Here is a 26681-nt window from a genome sequence, read left to right as displayed (position 1 = left end):
GCAGTCAGCAGCTTTTAGCGGGATCAAGTTACTAGCACCACAAAACGTCATAATTAGTCAATGTGGCTGATATATATTTTTTTTTTTTGATATAACGTTTACCAACTCTTTGTTAATAGTAAATAGTGTGTGTGTCACTGATGGGAATAAACCTAAAGATATCTGCTGTAATTATTAACAGGATAGGATCTTGAATAGACGGAATGATGAAGAAAATGCCTCAATGCTCAGAGACAATGTGACACGAGTTACTGTATATTTGAAATATTTTCCAACTGAGACTTGAAGCAGTGACAAAAACAAACATGTCCCACTAACCACCAATTCACCCATTAATTTAATAAATGTCCACACTCCACATTTATGTGCTGCCTTGTTCGATTGTGGCGTTAACTAGCTGCCACGTGAGCCTGTAGTGTCACCCTGTGGATGTTCTTGATACTACATGAACCCAAAGCATTTGTAGTCACTTGTATTTTAATGGCAGATCTCTCCTACCGCCAAGAGATCTTGTGGTCCTGTCAACACTGCAACATACAACATCAATGCATTCCTTTATATTCCATATAGTCCACTGTTAGAATGTGCGCACAGTGATGAGTCATTCTTCAACACAAAACAATTCACATATATGTTAAGACATAAAAGATATTTTAATATCACAACTTGAGCAAAGTTTTAAATGTCACACATTTGACAACTTGCAGAACAATGTTTATAATGTGTGAACGTGAATGTTTCTGTTGATTTCTCTCAGCAGGTCAGTACGACAGTTCACTATAAAGCAAGTTTTATCTAGCATAGGCTTTTTCCTGACAGGGTCACTTAAGTGCAAAAGTAAAATGAAATCAGATTAAAAATTAATAAATTAAGACCTTATATAGTCCAATTTAAGAGAATGATAAGCGACTTGAGAGCCCTTGTGCATGTATGTAAAATTATATTTAAGACAATTTAATAGGTCTACTAGGTGAAATAATAATAACAACTATTCTCAAAATAACCATAATTCCTAGTCAACTTTTCAGGAAGGTCAGTTAGAGTAAAACTAAAGACACAGATGGCATCAGCAATGTTTTTCTTTAAGGAGGGATTAATGGCCCCTCAGTGATGCAGGTAAGTGGCTGTTGGCAGAACACCTGCTGTGAATATAATTCATTATGCCTGGCTTAATCATGTAAATAGAAACTATACAAAACTTCAGTATTATTAAGATATTTAAGGTTATTACATATCTGTCTTTATAAATTGAATAAACTCTAAGTCTTGGCAAGAGAAGCAGCAAAAAGATGCACAAATTGGTCCTATATATTAAAAAAACAATCCTATGCTGTGTGGTCATCAGATGTCCCTGAAAGAAGCATTAATCTCAGAATCTCTTTAGTGAAGACAGGCCCATAGATGTGGTCAAACTGTGTTTTCTAAAACACTGAATACAAAGAAAGGCCAGAAGAAGAAAAAAACATGTTAAAAAGATGAATGATTAGAAAAATAGGGCAGTGTGGCGAGTTTGACAGCTCTACTTCTTAAAAAACACATTTATACTAAAATTTACACTGAGATTAGCCTGAGCTCCTTCGGGGAATAAATGGTCTAATGTGGTTTCTGAAGAGAAGAAGTATTATCTCTGCCACAGAGGTTACCATTTTGGTCTTGTATGTTTGTTTGTATGCAATGGAATTTAATAATTCCATGGACCACTGAACAACGGTCTAGTTTTTGGTAATAATCTGGACCCATGTGCGGTTTCTGGATTTTAAGAGAAATCTTTTGTTACATCGTGGCATCTAGGAGCATTGTTAGCTTCACCATGAACTGAACATGTGCAGATCTGGATCCAGCTAGACCTTGAAGTGTATTTCTTTTTATTCCATTATTAAAGTAACACATTTATAGGACTGCAAAGCCTTGGAGCCTTTATAAACTCCATTAAAAATACAGATTTGAGCATTACTGCTTAAATCTCTCTCCTGATAAATTGTAAAGAACAGCTTTCCTGATGATGAAGAGAGAGAATAACAACTGTAAATTCCATCTAACTTGTGTAAATGGCCACTAGGAAGTGAAGTGATGGGAGGGAACGCGGCATCTTATAAGAAGCATTAAACTACACTCTCTTCCCCAAGGAGCTGTCAACGGTCATTGATATGGTACCAAAAAGGGTGGAAGACAAGACCGATGTTTGGTAAGAGCATGATATGGCTGAGGTAGGATTAGTCTGTTTGCTTTTAGACAGCTGGCAAGGTATAAACCAAGTTACATACCAAGGGAACAACATTCTTAAATCCATTTCTGTACTGGTAATCTAATTTTAACACACTTCCTAATCGACTCTTAGGAAGGATGAAGATGTTCATTTAAAAAGTCTCTCAAGAGTACCAGTACAGGAAGAGATCACTTCAGCCTCTCAAATAACAATTTAAAATACAAATCTGGAGGACATGATTAAACCAGGTGACGTACTCTCCTTTTATGAACATAAAAACTTGTAGCTGCATCTCACTGATTGCACCCAGAGTAGAAATGTACTCTTTCAGTGCCCTAGCACCAGTGGTTGGCACACCTTAAAACCTCAGATGTATAGAATAAACAGAAACTGAACTTGAAACTTAATAGAGAAGGCCGTCCAAATGATGGCAGGTTAGCTGGAAAAGTGACTTATAGCAAAGATCAACCTGTCAGCCACAGGCAGAGATGTTATCAGAGTCTCATTGGCGGCTGATGGTGATAGTCTCACCCACTTCAACGACCATTGGATTGAAGTACTTTCTTTAATGTGCACAGCCCTGTCTACCGCTGTCCAGTTATGTTGCTGCCTCCGGGATTTATGACGATGGAATCCAGTAAAGGACGGAGAGCCTGGCCGAAAGGCCTAAAGAGGAAACACAGCAGATCGTACGGTTACACTGAAATCAAAGAGCCTAAAGAAAGTCTGAACAAATGATGGTATGTGAGCAGAGTGAAGGGAAAGGGGAAAAAACTAAACAAATTAAGCACAACTTAACAATCAGCCTTTCAACTGAGGCGAAGACAGAAAGAGACAAATAACTGACTGAAGTCACAGTGTCACAAAAACTAAAAATGAATGTTACTTTAATACTGTTTGTAATATTAATATTTTATAAATGATGCGATGCACAGTGATGCAATATTGTCTATTCAGGGAGGTATGAGTGAAACTGAACAAAGGAAAAATCCTCCATCACATCTATGCACACATCAGTCTGGGATGTCCAATATACCTAAACCTGAGGTGTATTGGACATTGGACATATTTGGGGTGAAGTGATGCAATTTACTATTTTCCAATACCTACTTTTTTTCAACTTGCGTCTACTACTTTAACTTTAGTTGGTGCATGTAACATTTCCTTGGCTGCACCCCCTCTACTTGGAAGTTAATATATCTTTAAGACTTTGTCCCTCCATCTCTTCTATAATCGATTTCTCTCTGTAAAATCGCGGAACATTGGTGCAAAATGAGTCACACAAACAAACCCCTTCTATTTCCAAGCAATCACCTCTGAGGGACTCACACCAGTATATTTTGCAGATGTAGCTTGGCTTCAATTTAGTTTTGTATCAAACAGCTATACTGTTTTTTTAAGAAATTAAATATATATTTTGAATTCATAATGTTTAGTACTGTGACAACATAAGCTGAGATAACTTAATTACAAATACAAAGAGGAAAAATAAGAAGAGTTCTGGTGACATAAGAACAGCTGTATGACACTTATTAAACTGAGTTGACTCACGTGGACAGCACTTCAGAAGGAAGGTCCGTAATGTACGATGGGATCTTTTTGCCTGTGAGGAACTGAGCCACCTCATTGCTGAAAGCATTGCAGTTGTGCTCAAACAGGTTGTACTTGTCACCTCTGTGAAGAGAGGAGACGGTGACATCATTCACAGAAAAGACAGAGAGGTCAGACAGGGTGGAGAAGGGCAGGTGAGTAGCAGGAAAAGACAAGATAAGAAACACTTCAGACAGAACTGACAATTTCCTTTTTTGGTTCCTTTCTTCCCTCACTGCATCTCTTATAGACATTTTAGATAAATTGAAAATTCACTTTGGCCCATAACTACCAGGCGATCATATCTTGTAGTGCGTGGGTTATGCTTTCGTAAAGTTAGCAGAGAAGCAATGCATTTGCACAATTATGGGTTATTTATTTTTATTTTTTCACTTGTTAATTGCTTATCTATGTTTATTCTCATAACGTGTTGAAAGACTTTCTGAAATAAAGCATTTAAGACATGTTTATCACTTATCAAAGTCCTTTAGTGCCTCAGAGACTCCGACCCACCCTGACCTCCAGGACGTATGTGGCGAGTCTGAGCCTTTACATACCTGTATGTGGACTCTCCCAGTGAAGTCAGGTACACCATAAAGATCTCTTCAGGCACCTCAGTGGAGCCCAGGTCCACTACAAAGTCAGGCTCACCCAAGGAGCTCCCACCCTTGGATACAACACACATACACACCTCAGTGGATGCCTTGTTGAAAACACTTCCTTCACAAGTATTTGCATGTCCCTGTACAGTACTAAAAGTGGCAAAGGTATTGTGGAAAGGATGATTCTTACGGGTGAACAATGGTTGATGCCTTCTCCTACAAAGTAGAACTCCTTTCCATGGACCACAACAGCAGTGTGCCTATAAGACACCAAAACACCTTATTCTGATAAAACCCGGACAATGAAAGTAGATCACCACAGTTAGCAGCATATTTGGTGAGAAGACTTCTATAAAACAAGCTGCACTCACCATATCCCATCAAGCTGTTTCCCTGAGATGAAAAAGAAATGCTGAATTATATAAGAATGAACGTATTCCAATCTTATTTACTGATCAACTACCTTATCAAATCAGCAGGAAATAAATAAAGTCATAGCTCAGGCCTGAGGAGCATCTCTGCGCCCGAGAAGCCAACCAAGGCGTAACCTAGCTGGACAGAAACTTACCTAGCATGAGGAGACTCATCTGGCGGGCCATGCCTCTGGACATGTCGTAAACGTACAGTTTCACTGGGTGAGCGCCACTATGGTCCATGGTGACACAAAAGGGACTTCTTCAAAATGACAGCAGCTAGCCTAGCACAAAGTTTGCTGACTCACATCCACCAAGAGCTGGCCGGCTAGGACACCGGTAACGTTAGCTAGTAGCAAGCAAAACTTTAATAAAAGTTGACCGTGGAGCTCTTACGGATATAAGCATATGCCACAGGCTATTTAAAATGAAAAGTAATAAAGTGACAAATATTTAAATATCCTAGAGACAGTTGCCGGAGTGCTAACAGCTGGTGCTGTGACACTGTCTCACTGTAAACAACAACAAAACTTTCAGAAAAGTGCTTTGGCATGAAGAGGACACTCTTTTCCGGTGTCGTGCGTCGTTGTAAATAAATCCCGCCTCCTTCACTAGGATTGGCCAGTATTTTAGATTGGCAGACACGTGACCAATAGACGAGCTGCTCTATACGCTTTTCAGCGTGCACGTTCACGTACCTGAGCGCGCCAGCCATTGAAACTAGTCTGGACTTGTGTGCTTGTGGGCAGAAAGTGGCAGAGCACGGCAAGTGGCTGAATGATCTTATAGTGACTTAATATTGCTTCAGGTTATTGTTGTAATGCATTTAGTCCATATAGTTTGTGTGCATCATTAGAAAGATCCATTGGTCAACTGGGTGACCCCAAAATACCGAACAGTGGCTAATTACAAGCTAAGCTAGCTAGCTAACGTAAACGTTGTCTGGGTAAAGTTAAAGTTGAAACTTCAGTTAACGTTAGTTAAACATAAATAATATCTTAATTAAACAGTATTAATATTTGTGAATTGCTTTGTCCTTTGCACAGTTATTGTTGTCTGATTAGCCTAGCACCACACTTTTATTTGCGTAGGTAACGTTAGTTACGTCTTTTGTGAAAGTTGAAGACTGCACAGCCTGTTTTAAACAGTTTATAAGCTCCGATTGTGAGCAGGGCAATTTAACGTTAGACATGATCTAACATCACTCAAAAATTTAACTCAGTGCTTTGTGTATGACTACTCCTTATGCAGGTCTGCCCCCTGCCTGGTCCTGAACGGCTGAATCCTTTGACAGAGCCAAAGCTGTACAAATGGCGGAGTGGAAATCCTACTACCAGAATGAAGAGGAGGAGGAAGAGCAAGAGGATGGAGAGCAGTCTGGAGGTTAGATGAAAGCCTCCCCATTACATCACCTGAAGAGCAAATAAATAAATGTGATTTGTTCATTAATCCTTTCTATACTGTTTTCTCCACATTATTATATTCACTTTCATCAGTTAAGGATCTTTGACTTGATCACACTTTATAATGACCTGCAGTTTAGTGCTATAAGCTGCAGTTATTAACGTGTAATTTAACACGAGTTTAAATATGTTATCAGAGAACATTTAAGACCAAGTCATAAGACATTGTCTAAACCCTAAAAAGCTACACAACAAAAAATCAGGCTCTCTGTCTGTCAGGTCATTACAAAGTCACAGGCAGAGACAGTTTGGTCTTCTTGGTTGATGCCTCCAAGGAAATGTTCATCAAAGGAGAAGATGGACAGCCCTCTAACTTCGACACAACCATGCAGGTAAGATGGGCATCTTAGTGTCTTTTGCTTTGTCTTAGTTGTGTATTAATTCTTTTGTTTGTCTACTAAACATCCCTGTAATGGAAATGGAGGTTGTAACTTGGATGCGCTTGGGAACTGCAAGAAATGTGCTGGAATTATCTCAAACATTATGTGTAGTTTGAGACAGCAAAGTTTATGAAAGGCATTTTGCAGCTTAAATAATACTTCGCACTAAAGTCTTAAAGAGGTGGTATTATGAATTTTTTGGCTTTTCCCCTCTCCTTTATTGAGTTATATATCTTTTTTTGAAAAAGCCCAAAGTCCACCCCAAAGGGAGTTCCCATCTCCCACAGAAAGCTCTGCTCTGAACTGCCTGAAAACAGCTTGTTTGTAGTCCAGCCTTTACTTCCCTTTCTTGTGACGTCACAATGAAAATACGTGTCAAAATGCTCACTGAGCGACACGCCCTCAAAAACACCGGTGGAAAAACACTGAGCTGCAGCACACCTCTCCTCTCCCTTCCAAACACTAACTACCCTCCAAGCAGTCAATGACATAAAGTTGTTATTGTGATGTAGAGACGGAGCTCAGTTAAAACTTTATGGATGAAAGATACATTTGTTACAGATTAATAACTCACCACTCTGAAACTCTTGCTCCAGTCCATATTGCCAAGCTGGTCGGCAACATGTAGCCTACAGCTGAATAGAAGCTGTTTACCGTCTTTTCGCTGACCTTTCTCTGCTTCTGATTGGCTATTACCGGCCTTTCGCTGACCTGCCCTTCTCTGCTTCTGATTGGCCAGTAGTCCTTAACTAAGAACTGCGCATGTGCAACTCCTAACAAAGATCTTGTAGAGACAAGATGTATCACTCCAGAGCTAAAAAGAAGCGTTCAACACAGGGTGAAAAGAGGAGCTGCAGCAATGTGCAGTATAAGAAAAAATATGGTGTTTTTTGACAATTAAACTATGTAAACCTGTTCTGGTACAACCCCAGAATAGGATTTTGAACATGAAATTGAGCATAATACCACCTTTTTAAAGTTATTTGAAGCAAAAGAGACATGAGAATACCTTTTGTCTATTAATAGTATCTCTGTCCTGTCCTTGTAGGTCGTGCGCAGTGTGTACACCAGTAAGATCATTCGCAGTCACAGGGACCTGATGGCTTTGGTTTTCTATGGCACGGAGCAGAGCAAAAACCCCAGGAACTCATTCAAGCATGTCTACGTGTACCACGATCTTGATGAGCCCGGTAACACGCTGCCCTTTCAAACTAACACATGATCACATGCCACCTGTAATGTTGTAGTTTTGCTGCAAGCACAAATGTGGCCACAATTCTTGTGTACAGACTTCATCCCTCAAATGTATTAAGATAAAACATATTTAACTTTGTAATTTAGCTATTAAAAGCTTTTTTCAATAAAACATAAGAGCAATTAAAGAAAATACCAATGCAAGTTGTAAGAACTATAAGAAATTTCTCTTAAATCAGGTACTTGGTATTTGGATCAGATTTTGACTCCTCCTTCATTAGAATCTGAGTAGCTGTTCTTTCTGAATTGTGAAACATATCCAACTTGTTTCTTCCCACAGGGGCAAAGCGAGTACAGGAAGTGGACGCTCTGCGTGGGGAAAAAGGTGCACAGCTGGCGGCAGAGACAATGGGCAGCGGGGATGTGTCATTCGGCGACGCCCTGTGGTGCTGCGCTAACCTCTACAGTGACATCAAGCTACGCCTCTCACACAAGCGGCTTATGATCTTCACCTGCAGGGACGATCCACACGGGGGCGACACTGTGAAAGACCGACAGGCTCGCACCAAGGCCAGTGACCTCAAAGAGACTGGTATGACTGATGCAAAGGCTGCTCTTCTTTCATGAAAATCCGTAATACTGTTTTGGAGTGAAGCTAAACGCTGCTCTTGGAAGCTTCACTGTTTGCATGCAACTTTCAGTAGACAGAAGAGTAAGCTATACGCAGAAGCATTTATGTCCCCCCTCTCTCAGGTGTCATCATTGATTTAATGCATCTGATGAAACCGGGCGGCTTCGATGTCTCGTCCTTCTTTCGTGACATTGTAAGTCCACCTGAGGACGAGAGCGAGTTGGGGCTGCAGCTCGAGCCTTGTGACAAACTGGAGGACCTCCAGAAGAGGGTGCGGGCCAAGGAGCAGAAGAAGAGAACCATGGCCAGGTAGAGATAAGTGAGGCATGTCCATTTCCAGACAGATAAAAGTTATTCTTACTGTCTTGCTTGCTGCTTTTTAGTAACTCCCTTTTGCCTTTTTTACTTATTTACTCTGTGTTTTGCTAAACTTTGTGTCTTTTCAATCACTTAACTCCTCCTCTTTCTCTCTTCACACTACCCTGTCCTCTCTGCCATCTTTAGGTTAAACCTGTGTCTTGGTGAGGGCATAAATATAGCTGTGGGAATTTATGCAACTGCTGTGACAGCTCGGAAACCAGGTGCCATCAGACTTTACAGGGAAACCAACGAGCCAGTCCGCAGCAAAACCCGCACCTTCCACACCCAGACTGGCAGCCTGCTGTTGCCCAGTGAGATAAAGAAAGCCCAGGTCAGAGCAGACTTAATGTATGCTAATTCTGGTTTGATTGTTTCATAAAAGTGTGTTTTTGTCTTACACTGTAAGTAAGGTTTTATAATAACTAACCGGTAATGCATCCTGAATTATGGTCTATTACCCACCAGAATGGCATGATGACTATGGACTAACTGACCAGAAAAATGTATCAGCTATAGCAAACTGTACCTGCATTTAGTTGATGACGGACATACATCTCAGTGGTTATCAGTGATTTAATTCAGTGGTTTTGTTGGTTCTCTGATTTCTCGTCTGCTGTAGACATATGGCAAGAAACAGATCGTGATGGAGAGGGACGAGGTGGACGCCATCAAGAAGTTTGACGACCCTGGACTTTTTCTGATCGGATTTAAACCTATGGAGAAGCTCAAACTTCACCACCACATCCGACCTGCTGTCTTCCTCTATCCCGAGGAGGACGAGGTGAAAGGTAGCACAGTTTGTCCGTCTGCGCCTGATCGACTTGAAAACTGACAGGAAGACATATTAAATTTCACATTATTTTCCAAAGAGTGTGAGGTGAGGGTGTGTGCTAATAGACCAAAAGATTGATCGACAGTGAACACACATTTTAGTTGTAGCCTTTGTGATAATTACTCAAAAACCATTACTGGCTTTCCCCAGATCAATCACAGTTCATATGAAACATCCCAGTAGGTCATCTCTGTTGGCAGAGCTGTAATATGTTCTGTGTTTTCCTCCTCAGGCAGCGCATGTCTGTTGTCTGCCCTGTTGACCAAGTGTAGCGAGAGGAACGTATTCGCTCTTTGCCGTTGCATCTCTCGCCGAAACTACCCGCCTCGATTTGTTGCCCTTGTGCCTCAGAAAGAGGAGGTCGACGAGGGGAAAGTACAGATTACTCCACCAGGTAATACACTGCTGGGTTCAGCAGGAGTTTTACTGGGTTTAATTATTTCAAAGAGTCCCAAACTTAACAGGCCAACAACCACTAGTTTGTTTTTTAATTTCTACCACTGTGTTTTGCTTTTCTAGCATTTGCAAAAAGCTGTTTAGTTAACAATGAGATAGGCAACTGTTTTATCATCTAAGTTAGTGTAGTGTACTGAAGCTTTATGGCATCGTGTCATTTCTGTTGCCTGTGTCAGGTTTCAATGTCATCTACCTGCCATATGCTGACGACATACGCACTCTGGATCCCCCCCGGTGCTCCACGGCTTCACAAATTCAGGTGGACAAGATGAAAGAGATTGTCTCCAAGCTGCGCTTCAAGTACAGGTAGTTTCACGTGTTCGGCACGTAAAAGATCTTAGTTTAGAGGGTTTCTTAAAAACAGTTCAGTTGAAATGAACTAGAGCGCTTTAATAAATTCTGTAATCCTTGCAAAACACTGGGGGACATAACATTTAACAAAATTTAACAAAAACTAGAGTAATTTATAGCATGACACTTTGTGGTGACAGATAGCAAGTGGGATCTCTGCTCATAAGAAAGTTATTCAATTGGTTTCTTTCTGTAACGTGTTTTACATTCTTTGTAATGTAATGCAGGAGTGACGCTTTTGAGAATCCAGTCATCCAGCAGCATTACAGGAACCTAGAGGCACTGGCTCTGGATATGGTGGCTCCAGAGGACGTAGAGGACCTCATCAGTAAGATGCAGACAGACAAACAGATCCTAGTTCCTCTCATGGCTGCTACTACTACTTGCTGTTTCTTCACCCTTTTTGTACCTGTCTGTCTCTCTTTTTGTGTGTCTCAGTGCCAAAGATAGACCAGATTGATCGCCGTCTGGGTCCTTTAGTTGAGGAGTTTAAAGATCTGGTCTACCCTGCCAATTACAACCCTGAGAGCAAACCAGCTGCCAAACGCAAAACAGGTTAAAGCTGAATTTAAAACAACAAATAAGCAAAGTGGCTTTTTACTGTATCTTTGTTGTTTTGGCTTGTTTGTAACATAAGTTTGAATTGTTCTTCCCCAACGCACAGTATCTGCAGGGATTTGATCGCGTAACTGATCAGTACTGATGACTTCTAAATACATCACTGGCTGCTGTGTTCATTTTGTGGTGGTACTACAGTAACAATCCAATTATTCTTTTGACTGGATGTTTTCTCCATGCATGAACTTTCAGCTGATACCGGAGGCGGAGCTGAGAAGAAGCCTAAAGTTGAGGTGCCAGAAGACGAGCTGAGGGCCCACGTGCAGAACGGCACCCTGGGAAAGCTGACCGTGCCCGTATTGAAGGAGGCCTGTAAGCAATTTGGAGTTCAGACCACTGGGACCAAGAAGCAGGAGCTGATAGATGCTCTGACAGCCCGGCTGGGCCCATGAGGAGTTAAATGTGCAACTCCCTGTGCCTTCATGAGCTGGCAAACTTGTCCAGATCAGTGTGTCTGTCTAAAAATGTTCTCAGGCGCTTGGCACAAATCAAGTTCTAAAAAGTTTGCAATCCATTTTAAAAGCAGGTAATGGTTTTACATTTACTGTGTGGCCTGTGAATCTTTGGGCAGACCGGGACACTGTGTTCAATGTTCAGTGAAAAGGTTAAACCTGTTGCTCAGTGCAAATGTCTGCAAGTAGACTATCACTCCAACATTACATGAATAATGTTTGTATGTTAAAAAAAAACAAGTCATTTTCTTGTGATCAAGAAAACTCAAACTGGTTGATGTGGGTTATGAAAATGTCCTGTATACATTGGAATACAGTCACATACTCAAAACTATATTGTAAGACTTGTTAATAATCTTGATTTCCATTAATAAAGAATTTTACAACCCTGCATATGGTTGGTAGTTTTATTTTAATTACTGCATTAGTCAGCATACTGTACATTTTAAGCAGCATATCCAGTTCTTCTTGTAGCAAGAGAAAAGGTGTGCCCTTCCTAAGCAAGACTGCAGCATTATCTGCATACTTGGACCTTCTTACTGCATTGTTTTTCCACACAGTACAATAAAGTAGGCACACTGTTGCTGAGGGCAGGCCGGCACAGGCAAAGGTTTCAGTAGCAGGAAGACAGGAACACACAACTTTGACCTCATGTGAGTTGCATCAGGTTTTGACTGGAAGTAGATGGCATTCCTGTGGGAGGATTATTTGACAACACACGAGGTATTGGAGCTTTAGCAACACTTTGCGATTGTTATGGGTTTAAACAGACAAACCAGTTAATGTTATTTAAAGTTTTCTGTTTTTGTTATCCTGTCTTGAAACCTTGCTACATGTTAACTGCTTGATTATGGAGCGATTATGGAGCTTTTCCTAGGTCTGAACTGACTGACATGCTGTGAAAATTATACCTACGCGTGTTACTTTTGTTGTAATAAGAGATTTAATCGTGAAATTATTTGTGGTTTTAGGGAGTTGTTTGTATAATGACATCTACTTTGCAAAACATTTGTCAAACCTGTCTGTTGTAACGTTTAGGGCTTTTATATTGACATTTCTGAGCGGAAGTGGTCTCGCGAATTTTCGCAACCTTGACAGTAGGTGAAGTTCCGTCAACTGCAGCGAAATGGAGTGTCAATGTGAGAAGGAGGATGCCATTACAGGTAAGATGGACTTATAAAAACTCATCAAATATACATTTAAAGACATAAAAATGTATTCACTACTTTATCGGTATTGTATTTTTGTCATTTTAACTTCCATAGTATGACAATACAATTACAATTTTGACTTAATGAGATGTTAATTACTGGCTTAGTGGGTTTTATATTATAATATTGTGTCTTCATGGTTACAAAAAACATGTCATTAGATATGTAAAATGTTCAGTGTGGACTGAGGCGTCCATAGTCTACAACGTGAATTAGCGGCAACATCTTTTCAACTTCCCGGTTAGTCTTTCAAAATAAAAATCAGAACTCAACTTTCACATTCTGACAATTTGAGAAAATTAACAAAAGATGAAAACACTTTATGTTATATATTATATATAAATTATATATTATACTATTAACCAAAGTGTTTTATGCATTTTTATGTAATAAATGATTTGAAACACATTTCTAAGCAGTAGCTCTGTTAATTGCCACATTTAAAACTGTGCTATAGTTTTCTGCAATGTAAAAACAATGGAATGAAAGAGACTGTGATGTCAGCCTTTACATATAAAGATTAATAAGAGAGTTTTTACTTTGAATGTAAATGTTGAAATGTCTACACACACACATACACATAACACACACACACACATACACATAACATACACGCACACACACACTCACACACACACACACACACACACACAAAAGCCCTGCATTAAACAACAGGGGTGTTCTGGGATTTAGAGTATTTCACATTTGGGTCAAAGGTAAACCCCATGATAAGTTGTGTACAACATTGCAATAGTAATATCATGCTTTCCTCCCTTTCTTTTCTGTTTAGACTGGTGGCAGAACAGCAACAGCATCCAGATGGGAGCTTTCACTGTAGTGGGGTATCTTCTCTACAGATTCTCACAGAGTCAGTCGCTCGCCAACACACAATTTCACATTCATTTGGAAAAAGTTTTCCTGACATATATGCCATATTGTTTCTCTGATTGATTGACTTAAACTAGAAAGCACAGAAAATGCACATTAAATTTATCATATCATTATCATTTATCAGATTTATCATAAGAGGCTTTGATGAGAATAGACATCCCTGATGATATTATCAGGGGTTTAGCCAGGAATAACAGGTCGTATTACAAACCTTAACCCTAACCTCCCTCCATTTGTAGTGACAAATAAAGTCCAAAACCAACAATGAATTAATCCTGCTAACATGTACTGCCACATGCCAGATTCTTTTGTGCCACAGTGCCAAACTGTGAAACATGAGAGAGCCACACCATGATAATGAATGTGAAGTTTATACAGAGTTAATCCCACATACCACATTCTGCTGCACCAAATGTATATCTATGTATATGTATGTCTCTAATCAGCAGATTCACCTTCAAACTAATTTAATTAGAAGAGCTGTTTCCATCAGCCACTCACATTCACATTTACAGCATTCAACTGATTCAATTTAGGATATAACCATACTACATTTATGTTTTACAAAATAACAAAGTTTTATTATTATCTTTTTTGACTCCTCCTGTTGTACTGATAGTAGTCTGTTATCCCTTCAGCACTCCCAGCTTTGATCCGATGGCCAATTCGTCTGTTCTGCACTCTAACTGGTGAGTTTAGTAAGAGTGAGATATGAGAGGTCAAAGGTCACTTTATGCCCCCCCCCACAACCTTATTTTAACTGACAGCACACAAAACTACCATTGTCATCAGTACTAAAATAAATAAACATTAATGTGTGTTGTTGTTTCTGCCTCAGGTCTGTCAACTCTTTGGAGCTGGGTGAGCCGCCTAGTGGGAACCCTTCGAGGTGCAAAATATACATACCTCAGTCCTTTCTGACCCAAAGAAATAAAACAAAACATGTTTCACAAGTGACCTGTTAATGGAAAAAAAAGTGACATGCTAACTGTTCTATTGATGTCTTCCGTCTCAGTAATCCAGAGCCTGTTTAAGTGGATGTCTCGACTTTGGCGGGTTATCATAGGTGAGTGCTGCCTGCATGTGTGTTGTTGTTTACTCCTCACTGTGTGCTTCAAATTGACTTTTTAAGTGACTGTAAACAGGTCAGGAGAACTTACAATTTGAGTGGGTATGTTTGAGTAGGAAGCAAGTGACTCAATTCAGCAGAAACACGACAGCAATTTAGTATCTGAAGGGAGTGGCGCCGTTTTAGTAATAGATCTATATAATAATTATAGGTGTCTATGAAGATTCTCAGTCATCCAGGTCATAGTTATCCAACGAAAGTTAAAATCAAGGGCAACTGGACTTGGTTGAAGATACTGGAAGACGTTTCGTCCCTCATCCAAAGGACTTCTTCAGTTCAAAGGACTTCTTCAGTTCTGAAGAAGTCCTTTGGATGAGGGACGAAACGTCTTCCAGTATCTTCAACCAAGTCCAGTTGCCCTTGATTTTTAACCTTCGTTGGATAATAATTATAGGTGTCTAATTAACAACTGACTTACAATCTGCTCTGCCATTAGGATTTTCCTCCAAGTTCAAGTGGCTAGTTGCTGTCATCAAAGCAATCACAGGTTAAGTTAAACTTCCTTCAATTTTATTTATAAATTATTTATATTACATTTTATGGGGTTTCTGCTTTTTCTTGTTTTTCCTGTCAAATGGAAGATGTTTAAAACAGAAAATGCACTCACTCAACCTCAGTTAGGTGTGGGCTGAGAACCACAGCTTATTTGTAAAGCACTTTATTATTTGTCTAATAAAAACGTGTCACCTCTGCAGGGTCAGAGATTGATCCGACCGACAGCCACAACAAACCAGGCCTGAGGTTGATCCTCCTGGGCCCCACTGGTGGAGGACGGACCTCTCTGGCAGATACTTTGTTGGGCGATAGTGAGACAAAGGCGCCCATGGGTCCCCTAATGGAGAGCACCAGGAGAAGGACTGTAATAGAGGGTAGAGAGGTTAGAGTGATCGACACACCAGATCTTTTGGGGCCGTCATTGGAGAACAACAAGAGAGCCAGGGAAGCTATGAGGAGCCTTCAGCTGGCCAGCCCTGGACCACACGCCTTCCTGCTGGTGATCCAAGCTCCGGGCTCCAGCATGGGTATCAACCAGGATGCGGCTCAGGCGATCAGAGTCACCCTTGGACTGTTTGGAGACGAGGCGGTGGGGTACATCATCCCAGTGCTCACTCATGCAGACCGTCTGGGGCAAATGCATACTGTAGATGAGCTGCTGGATGTGGACAATGGGGGTCTGAGAAAAGCTCTGTCTCTATGCGAGCAGAGGCCAGAGCTTGTGGACAACAGGCCAGACTGCCCCCTGGAGGCTCAGAGTGTGATCCTCAGGCAGCTGGTAGGGCGTGTGGTGGAGATGAAGACACTAAGGGGGCATTTTGTCCACGAGCTGCAGAGGAGGGAGGACTGCATGAGGGAGGAGCTGCTAGCTGACATGGCTTCTGCACTGGCTAGAAAACTGGGACGCATGTAAATAAAAGAGGGAGATGGCGAGATGGTGTTGTTGGTGGGTGTGTGACAGAGTTGTTGGGGTAGTGAAAAAATAAGGAGACAACATTCATTTAAGTGTTGAAAATGCAATTTCGAGTTTTGGGTGCCAGCATGATTCTTTGCCTGAGGTATTTTTGTCACTCTGCTGGTTTACCACTGTCCAAATGAATTTACTACCACTGGCCGCCTTGTGGTTTTCAACATGCCACAGATACTTTTGGTTAGATATCGTGCTCACACATTCTTAATTTTCCCATTCTGTTGCAGTTCGCTGTTTATTCCTTTGTATGTATTGTATTGTATTGTATTTGTATTACTCTGCTCCAGTGCTTAGCCCTCCCCTATCTTTCATAATTTATAAGAGACATCAAACTTTAAAGATTATCAGGGGAAATAAACTCAAGTCATACAGGGACCAGAGTTCAGTAGTGCTGCTCAATGTACTCTTTGTTGCCTCCAGAAGCCTCTGAAACAGCATTTAAACCAAAATAAAATATATAAATATGAAAACGCTCAAATTTAACTGCAGGTTTTAGAGATTGTATTTATGTAGCTGTCATAAGTCTTCATCATATAACAGATGACAAGTTATATAAAATATGATAATATCAATAAATTCATATGTCTCTTTAATTGTGAAATATTAATATCTCTGTTTTGAAAGTGTATGTCTCAGTGTAGTGCTGTGTAAACCCACTTTAAGTGTCTAACTTTTTACTTCCCACATTTTCAGATCGACAAATGTCAATAACCTCAAACACAAAAGGCAGTAAAGCAGAGTGGCCCTGTGATTAGAGAGAACATTCAACTAAACAGTACAGACATTCAACAGACCAATCAGGTTCCAGGGCCGACTAACGGTGGTCCTAAAAACTTTTAAGTTTTAATTGAATTGCCAAATTCTGTTACACTTGAATTAAGACATGTTCTTTATATTGGGTTGAACTGAATGGTCACTCATAGTATTAAACCCACTAAGAATGAATACAAAATTCTGCAGCTATATATTTTTGTAGCTTAATAAAGTGAATAATATTTGTCACATGGCCCAAAATGATACAAGAAAGAGATAGAGTGTCTTTGTGTCTGCTGGATGTGTATTGTTTGCTAACATTTGGCTATAACAACTTGTTTGGCTCAGGGCTGTGTTGGTCTTGCCCCTAGTGGTCAAAGATAGCTAAATGGAGCTTTGAAGTCAAGATGATTTGGTAATTGGTGGTAATTGCAAGAGTGTTTTGCATTTGCATTTTGAGTTAACAGTTTATCCAGACAAGCTGTGACCTGAGGTGATTCATTGTGTTACATTGTTTCAAGAAAGGTGACTACAGAAGACCATCAACAATGCCATCATTACGTTAAGTATATCCTGGAAGGAGTCCAGTACATGAAGCCATTGTTTCCTGTGAATCCCTTGTGAGTAGTACACTATTTCAATCCTGGACAAGAAATGCAGACTCCACCAGTCACAACGAAAACTACTATATGAAGACACAGTGAAAGAATGCAAATACATTCATTATAGCATGTTGCTCATTTATATCCAGCAGACATAGTAAATGGCATTCATTTGGAGACCTGTCACTGGCCACCTGATGAATTAAGTCCTATATTCCCTCTCCTTTAAGTACTGTTCCTGAAACTGAAAGTATCTGTTCTGTTAAACATTCACCAGCTAAGAGAGGGGGGTAGTTATTTGTGGGTTCCTCACTTCAAAACACAGGTTATAACTTTAAATATTCAGCACTCAAAAAAGCGAAGTTAATTTGATCATGTTAAAACAATTACACCAGGCCTAAAATGCAGGTATTTTTAATTACTTGGTGTTCATTACACAGCAGTTCTGTTATTTATTTATGCATTTAAACATACGCACTCAGAGTAAAGTGGGAAATATAATATATGGTTTCGCACTCTCAGGGGAGGGACTGCTCCAATGTCTACTGACGCAGGCGGTCACAGCAATATGGAGCCAGGGTGACGCTACTGCGCATGTCCGCGTCTACACGGACGGAGAGAGACAGAGAGAGCGACAGAGAGGAGGTAAACCAGGGAAAAATTTGGCAAAGACAAAGGACTGAACGGACTTTAGGAAAATAGGAGAGAGTCGGTTGAGTTTTTTAGACCGGTTTATGACAGTCCAGCCGTGACACCACCGACAGGAAGCGGCCAGGTACGTGGTCGGTGAGAGAAAATGAAGTTATAAGACGTAATGTTAAAGGAAGTGCTGTGGTTGTGTTTGATGTAGTCACGTAGAGCAGCCAGGGGATTAACGCCAGATATCTGCTACTATCACGGATTAATTGCATCTGTACATGTATGGTTTCAAAGTATAACAGCTGTTAACCCTCCTTAATGGACTGTGTGCTCTCTAACGTGTGTGTCTTGTTTTGTACGGGGCTGTTGTCATATTTTGCTAGCTTACTGAACAGCCTGCTTCCTCTATGCTGTCCAAGCTGCTGGAAATGTTTACCTTCTTCTCATTTTTGGGGTCCGCTGACCAAGTGGTGATTGTGGCAGTTCATACTTTTGTCTCAGCTAGATATCACCATCAGCATGGCTTTAAAGTGTTGTGGAAGGTTGTTTGGCTGCTGTTCAGATTAAGTAAGCAGTTTTAAGATGTCATTTTGGCTTCTGCTGACGTGTTTGTGACCATATTTGTTATTTTAAATTAGCTTTTATTTGTGTCTGTCTTTCAGGTGTTTTCCCATCGCTGCTCAGCATCAAATCTCTGTTCCAGTGGAAGTGACGCTTCATGGTCAGCGGCCTGGCGCAATGGAAAGAACTGCAAAGCTATAGGCTTGATGACTGGATGGAAAGATCTGTCAACACACTCACAGAAGATGGAGGAAGTGGAAACACACAGAGAGCAGCGGCAGTTTGATTGACGACACCACTGTGGTGTTGGAGGAATAACCAAAAACATCTGGGAGCATCTGGAGTATCTTTGTTTGCGATCCCATCTTGAGTTTTCACCTCCTCCCTCCGTCTGACCTTACTTCAGGTCTTCCCTTTCGAGAGTCTCCATACACAAAGACACACCAGCGCCTCTCTTCCAAGCGGCTGAGAGGTTGCTATAACAATGGCTGTGATGATGCTGATGTAGCGTCCTCAAGGTAGTAGTTGTGGAGGTAGTGGTGGAGCTGGAGGAGGTGGTGCTGGCGGCGGCAGCGGTGGTGGTGGTGGTGAATGCACAGGGATGGGAAGCGCTCCGTATCCAGCCGCTGAGTGGAAGGGGAAGGGGCGAGGCGGCCTGCAAGAGCTGGGCTGCATGCGCTGGAAGGTCAGCAAGCCGAAAGGAGGGGAGGCGGTGGTGGTGGGAGCGGAGGAGAGGAGGTGCAGGGATCCCACAGACTCTCAGCAGCAGCAACAGCAGGATCTCTCATCCTCCTCTTCCTCCCTCACCCCCCCACTGCCTCCTCAACCCCCTCTGACACCCCCAGCTATTTATCATGAAAAGCAGCGGAGGGAGCTGTGCGCCCTGCACGCGCTCAATAACGTCTTCCAGGACGGGACTGCCTTCAGTAGGGACACCTTGCAGGAGATATACCAGAGGTGGGGAAACTGGTATATCAATCTATATCGATTTTTAGCCAGTGTACCTGAAATGTTAATGTCTCTTATCAACTTGTTGCAGGCTTTCTCCCAGCACTCTGGTGACACCTCACAAGAAGAGCATGCTGGGAAATGGGAACTATGATGTAAATGTCATTATGGCAGCCTTGCAGACCCGAGGGTTTGAGGCAGTTTGGTGGGATAAAAGAAGGTATGTAGGGCTTTTGCTGAAAACGTCCATTTCTGTTGTCCTTATTTTTGCACTAGAAAATGTAAGTTTTTATTCATTTTTAGATTTCTTTTCACCTCTGTTCTCCCCTGTTCACATCAATTGCCTACCTGTCTTGTTTCTTTGTTACTTTCTTATCTTCCATGAATACACATGGCAGCAGGAAATTTTGATTAGCTGTGACATCTGCAGCATAGGGGCATCCACTTTTATCCTACAGTGCAAACATAAGGTAAATGTTGTCAAGAGGCTCCCTGTGTCTTCATCTGCACCCCAGCCACCTAATCAACAGGGACTTGAATGTTTTCTTTGATTAGACAGCAGTTCCATCAGTTGACAAAGTCTACGAGACAGTTTTATCTGCATTCCTGCTTGCCTCAATAACAGTCTTACATGACTGTTGACAACAACAGCAGCCACAGACTTGCTTTTATCAGTAGAGCGTTAATGTTATCAGAACAGCCATATTCCTGTTTCTCTGTCTTGGCAAAAACAGGAACAAAATCATAGCTACTTGTAATCTAAAAACGACACTGCTCCTCTCTGCTACTGATTGATACACAGTTGGGATTCAACCTATAGCGTGTGATTAAGCTATTACATTTTTGTCATTGTAAATATTCCGTAGTGATATGTTCTTCTATGCAATGTACTGTACATTTCGTGTAATAATTTAAAGAGGAAAAATGATTTGTTTGTAATGTAGCAATGACGTGGGACTGTTTTTATAACTTTTCCTGTTGGTGCATTCAAGTGCTTGTGGGGAAACTCTGACATCCAAACAGCATCCTTTGTTAATGCATCAACTACTTGCAGTGATCGATCAACTCCTACCACTTAAGATTGTTTTAATTTCCAGCTACATCAATGTCATGAGGTTTTGTGGATGATATTTTAATATGTTGTTTAGATTTCTGTGATTACCTTATGATAGTAGTGTAAATAATTCACCTTAAACCTATGGTGTGCTATAGAAAATGGTCAACAGTAATGTAAGGATTGTAGAATTTTGCAAGATTTGCAAAAGAGTTTGTATGGCCAATTTAGTCTCGGCTCAAAAGAAACACCGTAACTCGCTGCTGATCCTCTTTTCTCCTTGCTCTGGCACAAAGGGGAAGTTTACAAATGCCTTCACGATGCCTTTCTTCATCCAGGGATGTAGGCAGCATTGAGCTGTCCAACGTGACGGGCTTCATTCTGAACGTGCCATCCAACCTGCGCTGGGGGCCTCTCCGGCTGCCGCTCAAACGCCAGCACTGGATCGGAGTCCGAGAGGTGGGCGGAGTCTACTACAACTTGGACTCCAAGCTGCGTAGCCCTCAACCCATCGGCAGCCCGAATGAGCTCAGGTGAGTGTGATGTTTACATGCACGTGTTCTTACTGTGACAGCTTTGGTCAGAAATATTATATATAATATTACTAATTGTGCTAATTGTGTGGGTTCATCCATCACATGTAGCAGCTGTGTTAAGGGAATACACCAGGTGTGCCATCTTTAGCAGCAGGGTGGTGGTGATGGTGATCTAAGCGTGATAATGGTGGTCTGTCAGATTGCCATGAAATGTGATATTCAGTCAGGTACCGACCTCTGTGACTTAATGAACACTTTTTGCAGCTGTTTCACAGTAAAGGCCTTGAATGTGTCACAGCTGGATTGCTCTTTACTGTGAAGCAGCTGCAGGAAATGTTGTGTTTGCATTGATGGTAGATTAACACAGCTCAACAACGAATGCTACAGTACACAGGAGCTACAGAACTGAACAAGATTCATTTTTCAAAAATGGCAAATTCTCTCCTGTTGCCTGTTTGACCACACAAGGATCAGTTAATAGTCTTTGTTACCATTTTAACAGGTATGTTTTCCCAAAGCTTGATGTATCCATTGTTGTTTTAGGAAGGAATAGCTGCCTCCAAAAAGTCAAAGTCATCAGTTGAGAGGACATCGAATCACTACACTTTCTTTAACATTTACTTGATTTTATCCAAAGCAACTTAAAATTGCTATATACATCAGAGGTCGTACGCCTCTGGAGCAACTAGGGGTTAAGTGTCTTGCTCAGGGACACAATGGTGGATGTTTCGCACTTCTCCCACACCAAAGGCATGTGTCTCATCCACTGCTCCATCACCACAACATGACACCGGACAGTGCAAGGCTGCCAGGGCAGTACACTGAAGTCGACTAAACAATCAGTATAACTGAGAGCTGACAGTTTTATAACTATACCATGACATGAATGCACACTTTTTATTTCTCTGACTGTTTAGAAATCTGATGTTTTCACACATCACATATGATGAACAAAGGCATTAAAACGTGGGTCTTATAGGTAAAACTCGGCAGGTGTGGATTTGCAGATAAGGTGTACTGAAGAAAAGACTCATAATGCTGAGTGTTTAGAAAACCAAGAAATATCTATAGCTAAGACAAGGCATGAGGGATTCAGTGACTGCCATAATGGTTGGAAATACATATATGCTTATTTAAAACATGCTATGCTAAGCTAACTGGCAGTAGCTTCAAATTTACCGTACAGGTATGAGAGTGGTATCAATATTTGAAACCCACAGAGAATAATCACCAGACTGAACGGTGCCTCTCAGCTCTATGGAGCGTTGTAGCGTCTTGTAGCTGATCGCCTTGGTTTATACAGAACGCAGAGTCTGCTCTCATTAACCTCGTATCCAGTAGCAGCAGGCAGCTGTTTTATAGCAATAACGCTCTTATAAACCAACTGTATGCCACCTGCCAGCCAGATAGACAAAGTTAGTTACTAGCTTGTGAATATTGTGTGGCATTAAACAGCAAATGAGCTAGATATTTCTCTCAGGAGTTAGTTAAAACCGAAAAAGAGCTAAAAGGAGACTAAATATTGGTCTTACATTTATCAGGTAGCCAGCATGACTTCAAATAAATGTCTGCTAGATGTCTAAATAGGCAGCAACTTTAGAAAGTGAGCATGTTAGTGCTGTGTTTTTGCTGCCCCTAAGTGGCCAAAAAATTTACTTGCAGCTTTAACACAGGTCTGCCCTTTAAAGTATTGCCGGGTTGGCCTTTTGTTTTACACTAATTGACATAAAAGAGTTGCTCCTCTTGCTTGTCATCATCATAACTGCGGCTGTCCATTTTTGCTGTTGATGTTACCACATCCCAGGAAGTTTCTCCGCCAGCAGCTGCGAGGGAAGAACTGTGAACTCCTATTGGTCGTCTCAGAGGAAGTGGAGGCGCACCAAACCTGGCGGTCCGACGGCTGAGGGTTTAACCAGCCGATCACAGCTTCAGCTGGACCAACGGGCCAATCACAGAATGAGTGGGAGAGGAAGTAGAGTCATGCACAGCCCCCTCCCCTCCTTTTTGGGTTTTGTTTACACAGCCATTGCTGGACCCTTATCTGATTAGATGCAAAGCAATGAAGGAAGCAAACACTTTACAGGGAGAATCAAAGAATCACAGTCCTTTACTCACAACACAGTTAAGACTTATAAAAGTTACTATTCTGTTTCTGCTATTCTTGTGTTTTTATATATATTGACTATTTTTCAATGTCAGTTTTGATCTGTTAAATTTTTTTCCTTGTTCCTTTATCAAGTTTCCAAAGTCATGGGAGTTCAGGCTTTAAGAAAAATGCTGTGTTTATCTGCCGGACTACCACAATGATCCTCCCTGCTTCAGTCATGATGTTCACTGATGTGTCTTTGTGTTTCTGTCCCTCCCCTCATGTTGTGAACTCTCTATCCGTATCCGCCGTCCTTCACTTTCACCAAAGCGTGCCCTTCCTTGCCTCAGTGTGACTCCATCTCGCTCATCCTCTCTGTCCCTTTTTCATATCACATGCCACAGTCAGTGATTTATCACGATGCCAACTTTGTATTTCACCCACTTCACAAACACTGCTGGCACAGACTGAGCCTACAGAGGCTGTGCCGACACAACAGTTTTATATGCAACAAAGCAATGCAACGCCCAGGCCAAGCACTCCCTCTAGTGGATCTTTGCCTCAGTTTCCTATTGAGGAAGAAGTAAGAGGCCATTCATCCAGGTTTTTTTTAATTGTTCATATTCAAATGGTTACATTAAAGTAATGAAGAAATCGAGGAAATAATGCAATAGTAACAATTATCATTTTTCATCATAATATAATATATATCAAATTCTGGTAAGAAGAAAACCAGTTGTCTAAATTATTGGTAAAATCAAACGTATTGAAATGTTTCCAAAAAATAAAATCACAGAAATTGGCCATATTTTGTATTACCATGCACAGTTACGGCGTGATCTTTTAGAATAATCTCAATTCAAAGTCTGCTTACAAGTTCTGGAGCTTTTGACCACGTGACATGGTCCTCTTCAAACTGAGAGTAGATGTACAAACTTTCCAGTAGTGCTGAAACAGCAAGTTGATCGTGAGGAAAAATTATTGGCATGAATTTTGATGATTAGTAATCATTTAGGTAATTATAAAAAAACCCGACATCTGATTCTCCAATTCTCTGAGTCATTTATGATGGTAACATTAATATTTTGGGGTTTGGGACTGGTACTCAGACAAAACAACCCATTTAAATATGTAAACTTTGTGCACTGAGAAATGTTGATGCCAATTGTGTAACATTTTTCCGACCTTTTACTGACCAAATGATTAATCAATAATCAAAATAACCATCAGTCTCCACTCTGCTTTCCAGCATACGGTTCTGTCCCAGCTGAGTACACTTGATCTGCTTATGAGGACTGTGTGATTTGGTCAAAAGCTCCAGACCAAATGATCTTGTGAGTTTAGACTGTCAGTAATAACCTGAATAATTATTATGAGGTTGTAGGTTCAAATTAATGAAAATAAATATAATTGAATGTGTCCATATCAACCACTCTTGCTTAATTAGAGCCACAATTATTTCTTGCACAGTGGCTCCACACTGGTCCAAAGAGTCACCACCACAGCTCTCTGTAGCACAGGAGCTCAGCTGATGCAGGGCTCCTCCTCCTCTTCTTACACATTTCATGTCAAATCTGCCAAACACAGCTCAGAGAGGACGTCACAGATCGTCCCACCAAGTCATATACAGCCAACAGGGGTCTCTTAATATGTGAGGATTCAGTCTGAGGAGGGGTTCGGTCGTTGGTTGCGCGAAGGGAAGTTGTCAGATGGAGCGCGAAGAGCCTGGGTAGGGAATGATGTCGAGAAAGAAAAGTGAAAGTTGACAGCCCAGCTAGTAAGCCGCGTGTTGATTATTGTGAAATGAGCCTTATGAGAGAGTTTGTAGCTGTCAAATCAATCAGCTTAAGAGAAACTGTTAATACTATACATGTATTGTCTGTTTACGAAAATATTGGCCTTAACTTGTTTACATAAGAAAATATTTGTTGCTCTGAAATAGTAAGAGGGGCTGTGCAGTTTGACTCCATTTCAGGAGATTTATTCCAAAGCACCAATTTATCGTAAATGTAGAGGAGCTCATCAAATATGAATATTTCACTTTTGCAGCCAAGGGCTTTATGTTATTTACAATTGCTTGACAGTATGATTTTTGTAAAGACAAGATCATGTTTTTCAAGGGTGTGTGTCTTATTTTGGAACAAAACTGTTCACTTCCAGCTCAGTCTTTAGACCTTTAATGTCATATCCAAGTGAACCTGCATCAAAACATCAGAGAGGCTGGCATTCATGTGCTGAGATTTTTGGACCCAATTCCATTATGACTAATGTCTCACAATTGCATTCAACATTTGCTGTTTTTGCCATGACAATCCATCAGCCCTTCCTACTTAAGGAACACTGATTGTCATTGTATTTGTTTGTTTTTGTTTTTCTGTTTGTTTTTTGCATAGAAATAAAATGCTTATAATGGCACTTTATGTATAAGCTACAGTGTGGGTGTATTAAATGAGTCATTATTTTCTCTGAAGGGATCATTGTTGAGTTATGGAGCAGGATATTCCTTGTCTCAGCCTAGTTGGGGATGCTTTGGTCAGTAGTAAAAAGTACATTTACTCAGGTACCCTACCTCAATACAGTTTTGAAATAATTGTTCATGTTATGCTCCTTAATAATTCTACCCAGAGGGAACATGTACTTTTTACTCAACTACATAGATTTTACAGCTGCAGTTACTTTTCAAATTAATATTTTACATAAAAAACATGTAAAAATCATGAAAATACAAATTTTTGAAGTACAAATTTGTTTTGTCCTACCCCATTACTCATCTCCCAACCCCTTAGGTTTATCTTGTTGGGCTCTGACCCCTAGGTTGGGAACCACTGGTAATTCATGACAGAAACACCATCCACCTTTTTTACACACTGTATCATACTATATAACTAGAAAAACCACATTCAAAACATGAAACAGTTGAGAATGCTTCGAAGTTGATTATGTCAAGTATGGGAATTGTAGCAGAAGTGCAAAAACACAGGTATAAAAGCATAAACATACATTATTTAAGTTTGTGTACTTTTATGTGCACTTCTGCTTTTGTTCTGGTTTACTCTTGAAAAACAAATCAAGTTACAAAAGCACACTTACTTCTCTGAGAATAGTATCCAGAAGTATTTTAGGGATCCCTTTCATGGCTTTTGCTAACAATTAATCCCTAAGAACAGACCACAGAACCACTATCTGCATTAATGCATGCACTAATCATCACCAGCTAGTTCTGGAAGCAGGGAGAGACTAGGGGCCGACCTTGTCCTT

The 26681-nt window shown here is 40.8% G+C and overlaps 5 protein-coding genes across 11 annotated transcripts in view; 3 read left to right on the top strand and 2 right to left on the bottom strand.

Annotated features, from left to right (window-relative positions):
• Positions 1-26681, bottom strand: part of snx29 (sorting nexin 29) — a 356821-nt gene that overhangs the window by 270034 nt on the left and 60106 nt on the right. The gene's annotated exons all lie outside the window — the stretch shown is intronic.
• Positions 635-5788, bottom strand: desi1b (desumoylating isopeptidase 1b). Its single transcript, XM_046069763.1, has 6 exons — positions 4967-5788; positions 4770-4791; positions 4589-4658; positions 4354-4463; positions 3758-3880; positions 635-2872 (listed from the first exon to the last, which is right to left on the bottom strand). Exons 1-6 carry the CDS (start codon positions 5052-5054, stop codon positions 2791-2793), a joined length of 495 nt encoding a protein of 164 aa, XP_045925719.1. The 5' UTR covers positions 5055-5788; the 3' UTR covers positions 635-2790.
• xrcc6 (X-ray repair complementing defective repair in Chinese hamster cells 6) lies at positions 5469-11941 on the top strand. The gene is made up of 13 exons (XM_046069745.1): positions 5469-5576; positions 6063-6194; positions 6494-6606; positions 7703-7844; positions 8189-8440; positions 8602-8788; positions 8984-9170; positions 9459-9627; positions 9904-10065; positions 10304-10433; positions 10706-10806; positions 10917-11033; positions 11289-11941. Exons 2-13 carry the CDS (start codon positions 6122-6124, stop codon positions 11486-11488), a joined length of 1833 nt encoding a protein of 610 aa, XP_045925701.1. The 5' UTR covers positions 5469-5576; positions 6063-6121; the 3' UTR covers positions 11489-11941.
• LOC123983491 (GTPase IMAP family member 1-like) lies at positions 12160-16837 on the top strand. Of its 4 annotated transcripts, none has more exons than XM_046069747.1 (8): positions 12160-12271; positions 12587-12711; positions 13550-13627; positions 14289-14339; positions 14489-14539; positions 14666-14716; positions 15216-15266; positions 15475-16837. In XM_046069747.1, exons 2-8 carry the CDS (start codon positions 12675-12677, stop codon positions 16185-16187), a joined length of 1032 nt encoding a protein of 343 aa, XP_045925703.1. In that variant the 5' UTR covers positions 12160-12271; positions 12587-12674; the 3' UTR covers positions 16188-16837. The 4 variants fall into 4 exon arrangements, with proteins under 4 accessions (XP_045925703.1, XP_045925706.1, XP_045925705.1 ...); XM_046069749.1 differs by having other exon boundaries at positions 12183-12201; XM_046069748.1 differs by lacking the exon at positions 12160-12271 and adding an exon at positions 12315-12425.
• On the top strand, positions 17520-25850 carry josd1 (Josephin domain containing 1). 3 transcript variants are annotated; one of them, XM_046069753.1, is made up of 6 exons: positions 17520-17617; positions 18122-18244; positions 18901-19756; positions 19839-19967; positions 21140-21334; positions 23142-25850. In XM_046069753.1, the coding sequence occupies exons 3-6, from the start codon at positions 19401-19403 to the stop codon at positions 23239-23241; spliced, it is 780 nt and encodes a 259-aa protein (XP_045925709.1). In that variant the 5' UTR covers positions 17520-17617; positions 18122-18244; positions 18901-19400; the 3' UTR covers positions 23242-25850. The 3 variants fall into 3 exon arrangements, with proteins under 3 accessions (XP_045925709.1, XP_045925710.1, XP_045925711.1); XM_046069754.1 differs by lacking the exon at positions 17520-17617 and having other exon boundaries at positions 18237-18374; XM_046069755.1 differs by lacking the exons at positions 17520-17617; positions 18122-18244 and having other exon boundaries at positions 18880-19756.

The sequence above is a fragment of the Micropterus dolomieu genome, linkage group LG14 (genome assembly GCF_021292245.1).
Source record: "Micropterus dolomieu isolate WLL.071019.BEF.003 ecotype Adirondacks linkage group LG14, ASM2129224v1, whole genome shotgun sequence".
NCBI lineage: Eukaryota > Metazoa > Chordata > Actinopteri > Centrarchiformes > Centrarchidae > Micropterus > Micropterus dolomieu.
The sequence above is the reverse complement of the archived record's forward strand: the minus strand, read 5'-3'. Positions and strand labels throughout refer to the sequence as shown.

Excerpts from the sequence above, each read along its gene's own strand:
- desi1b (XM_046069763.1), bottom strand. The coding sequence starts at position 5,054 with ATGGACCATAGTGGCGCTCACCCAGTGAAACTGTACGTTTACGACATG. Across the intron at positions 4,792-4,966 it reads GATGAGTCTCCTCATGCTAG|GGAAACAGCTTGATGGGATA; the intron begins GTAAGTTTCTGT and ends TTTTCATCTCAG. Across the intron at positions 3,881-4,353 it reads CTGGGAGAGTCCACATACAG|AGGTGACAAGTACAACCTGT; the intron begins GTATGTAAAGGC and ends CTCTCTTCACAG.
- xrcc6 (XM_046069745.1), top strand. The coding sequence starts at position 6,122 with ATGGCGGAGTGGAAATCCTACTACCAGAATGAAGAGGAGGAGGAAGAG. Across the intron at positions 8,441-8,601 it reads CAGTGACCTCAAAGAGACTG|GTGTCATCATTGATTTAATG; the intron begins GTATGACTGATG and ends CCCCTCTCTCAG. Across the intron at positions 11,034-11,288 it reads AGCTGCCAAACGCAAAACAG|CTGATACCGGAGGCGGAGCT; the intron begins GTTAAAGCTGAA and ends ATGAACTTTCAG.
- LOC123983491 (XM_046069747.1), top strand. The coding sequence starts at position 12,675 with ATGGAGTGTCAATGTGAGAAGGAGGATGCCATTACAG. Across the intron at positions 14,340-14,488 it reads TCTGTTCTGCACTCTAACTG|GTCTGTCAACTCTTTGGAGC; the intron begins GTGAGTTTAGTA and ends TTTCTGCCTCAG. Across the intron at positions 14,540-14,665 it reads CCTAGTGGGAACCCTTCGAG|TAATCCAGAGCCTGTTTAAG; the intron begins GTGCAAAATATA and ends CTTCCGTCTCAG.
- josd1 (XM_046069753.1), top strand. The coding sequence starts at position 19,401 with ATGGGAAGCGCTCCGTATCCAGCCGCTGAGTGGAAGGGGAAGGGGCGA. Across the intron at positions 19,968-21,139 it reads GTTTGGTGGGATAAAAGAAG|GGATGTAGGCAGCATTGAGC; the intron begins GTATGTAGGGCT and ends TTCTTCATCCAG. Across the intron at positions 21,335-23,141 it reads GGCAGCCCGAATGAGCTCAG|GAAGTTTCTCCGCCAGCAGC; the intron begins GTGAGTGTGATG and ends ACCACATCCCAG.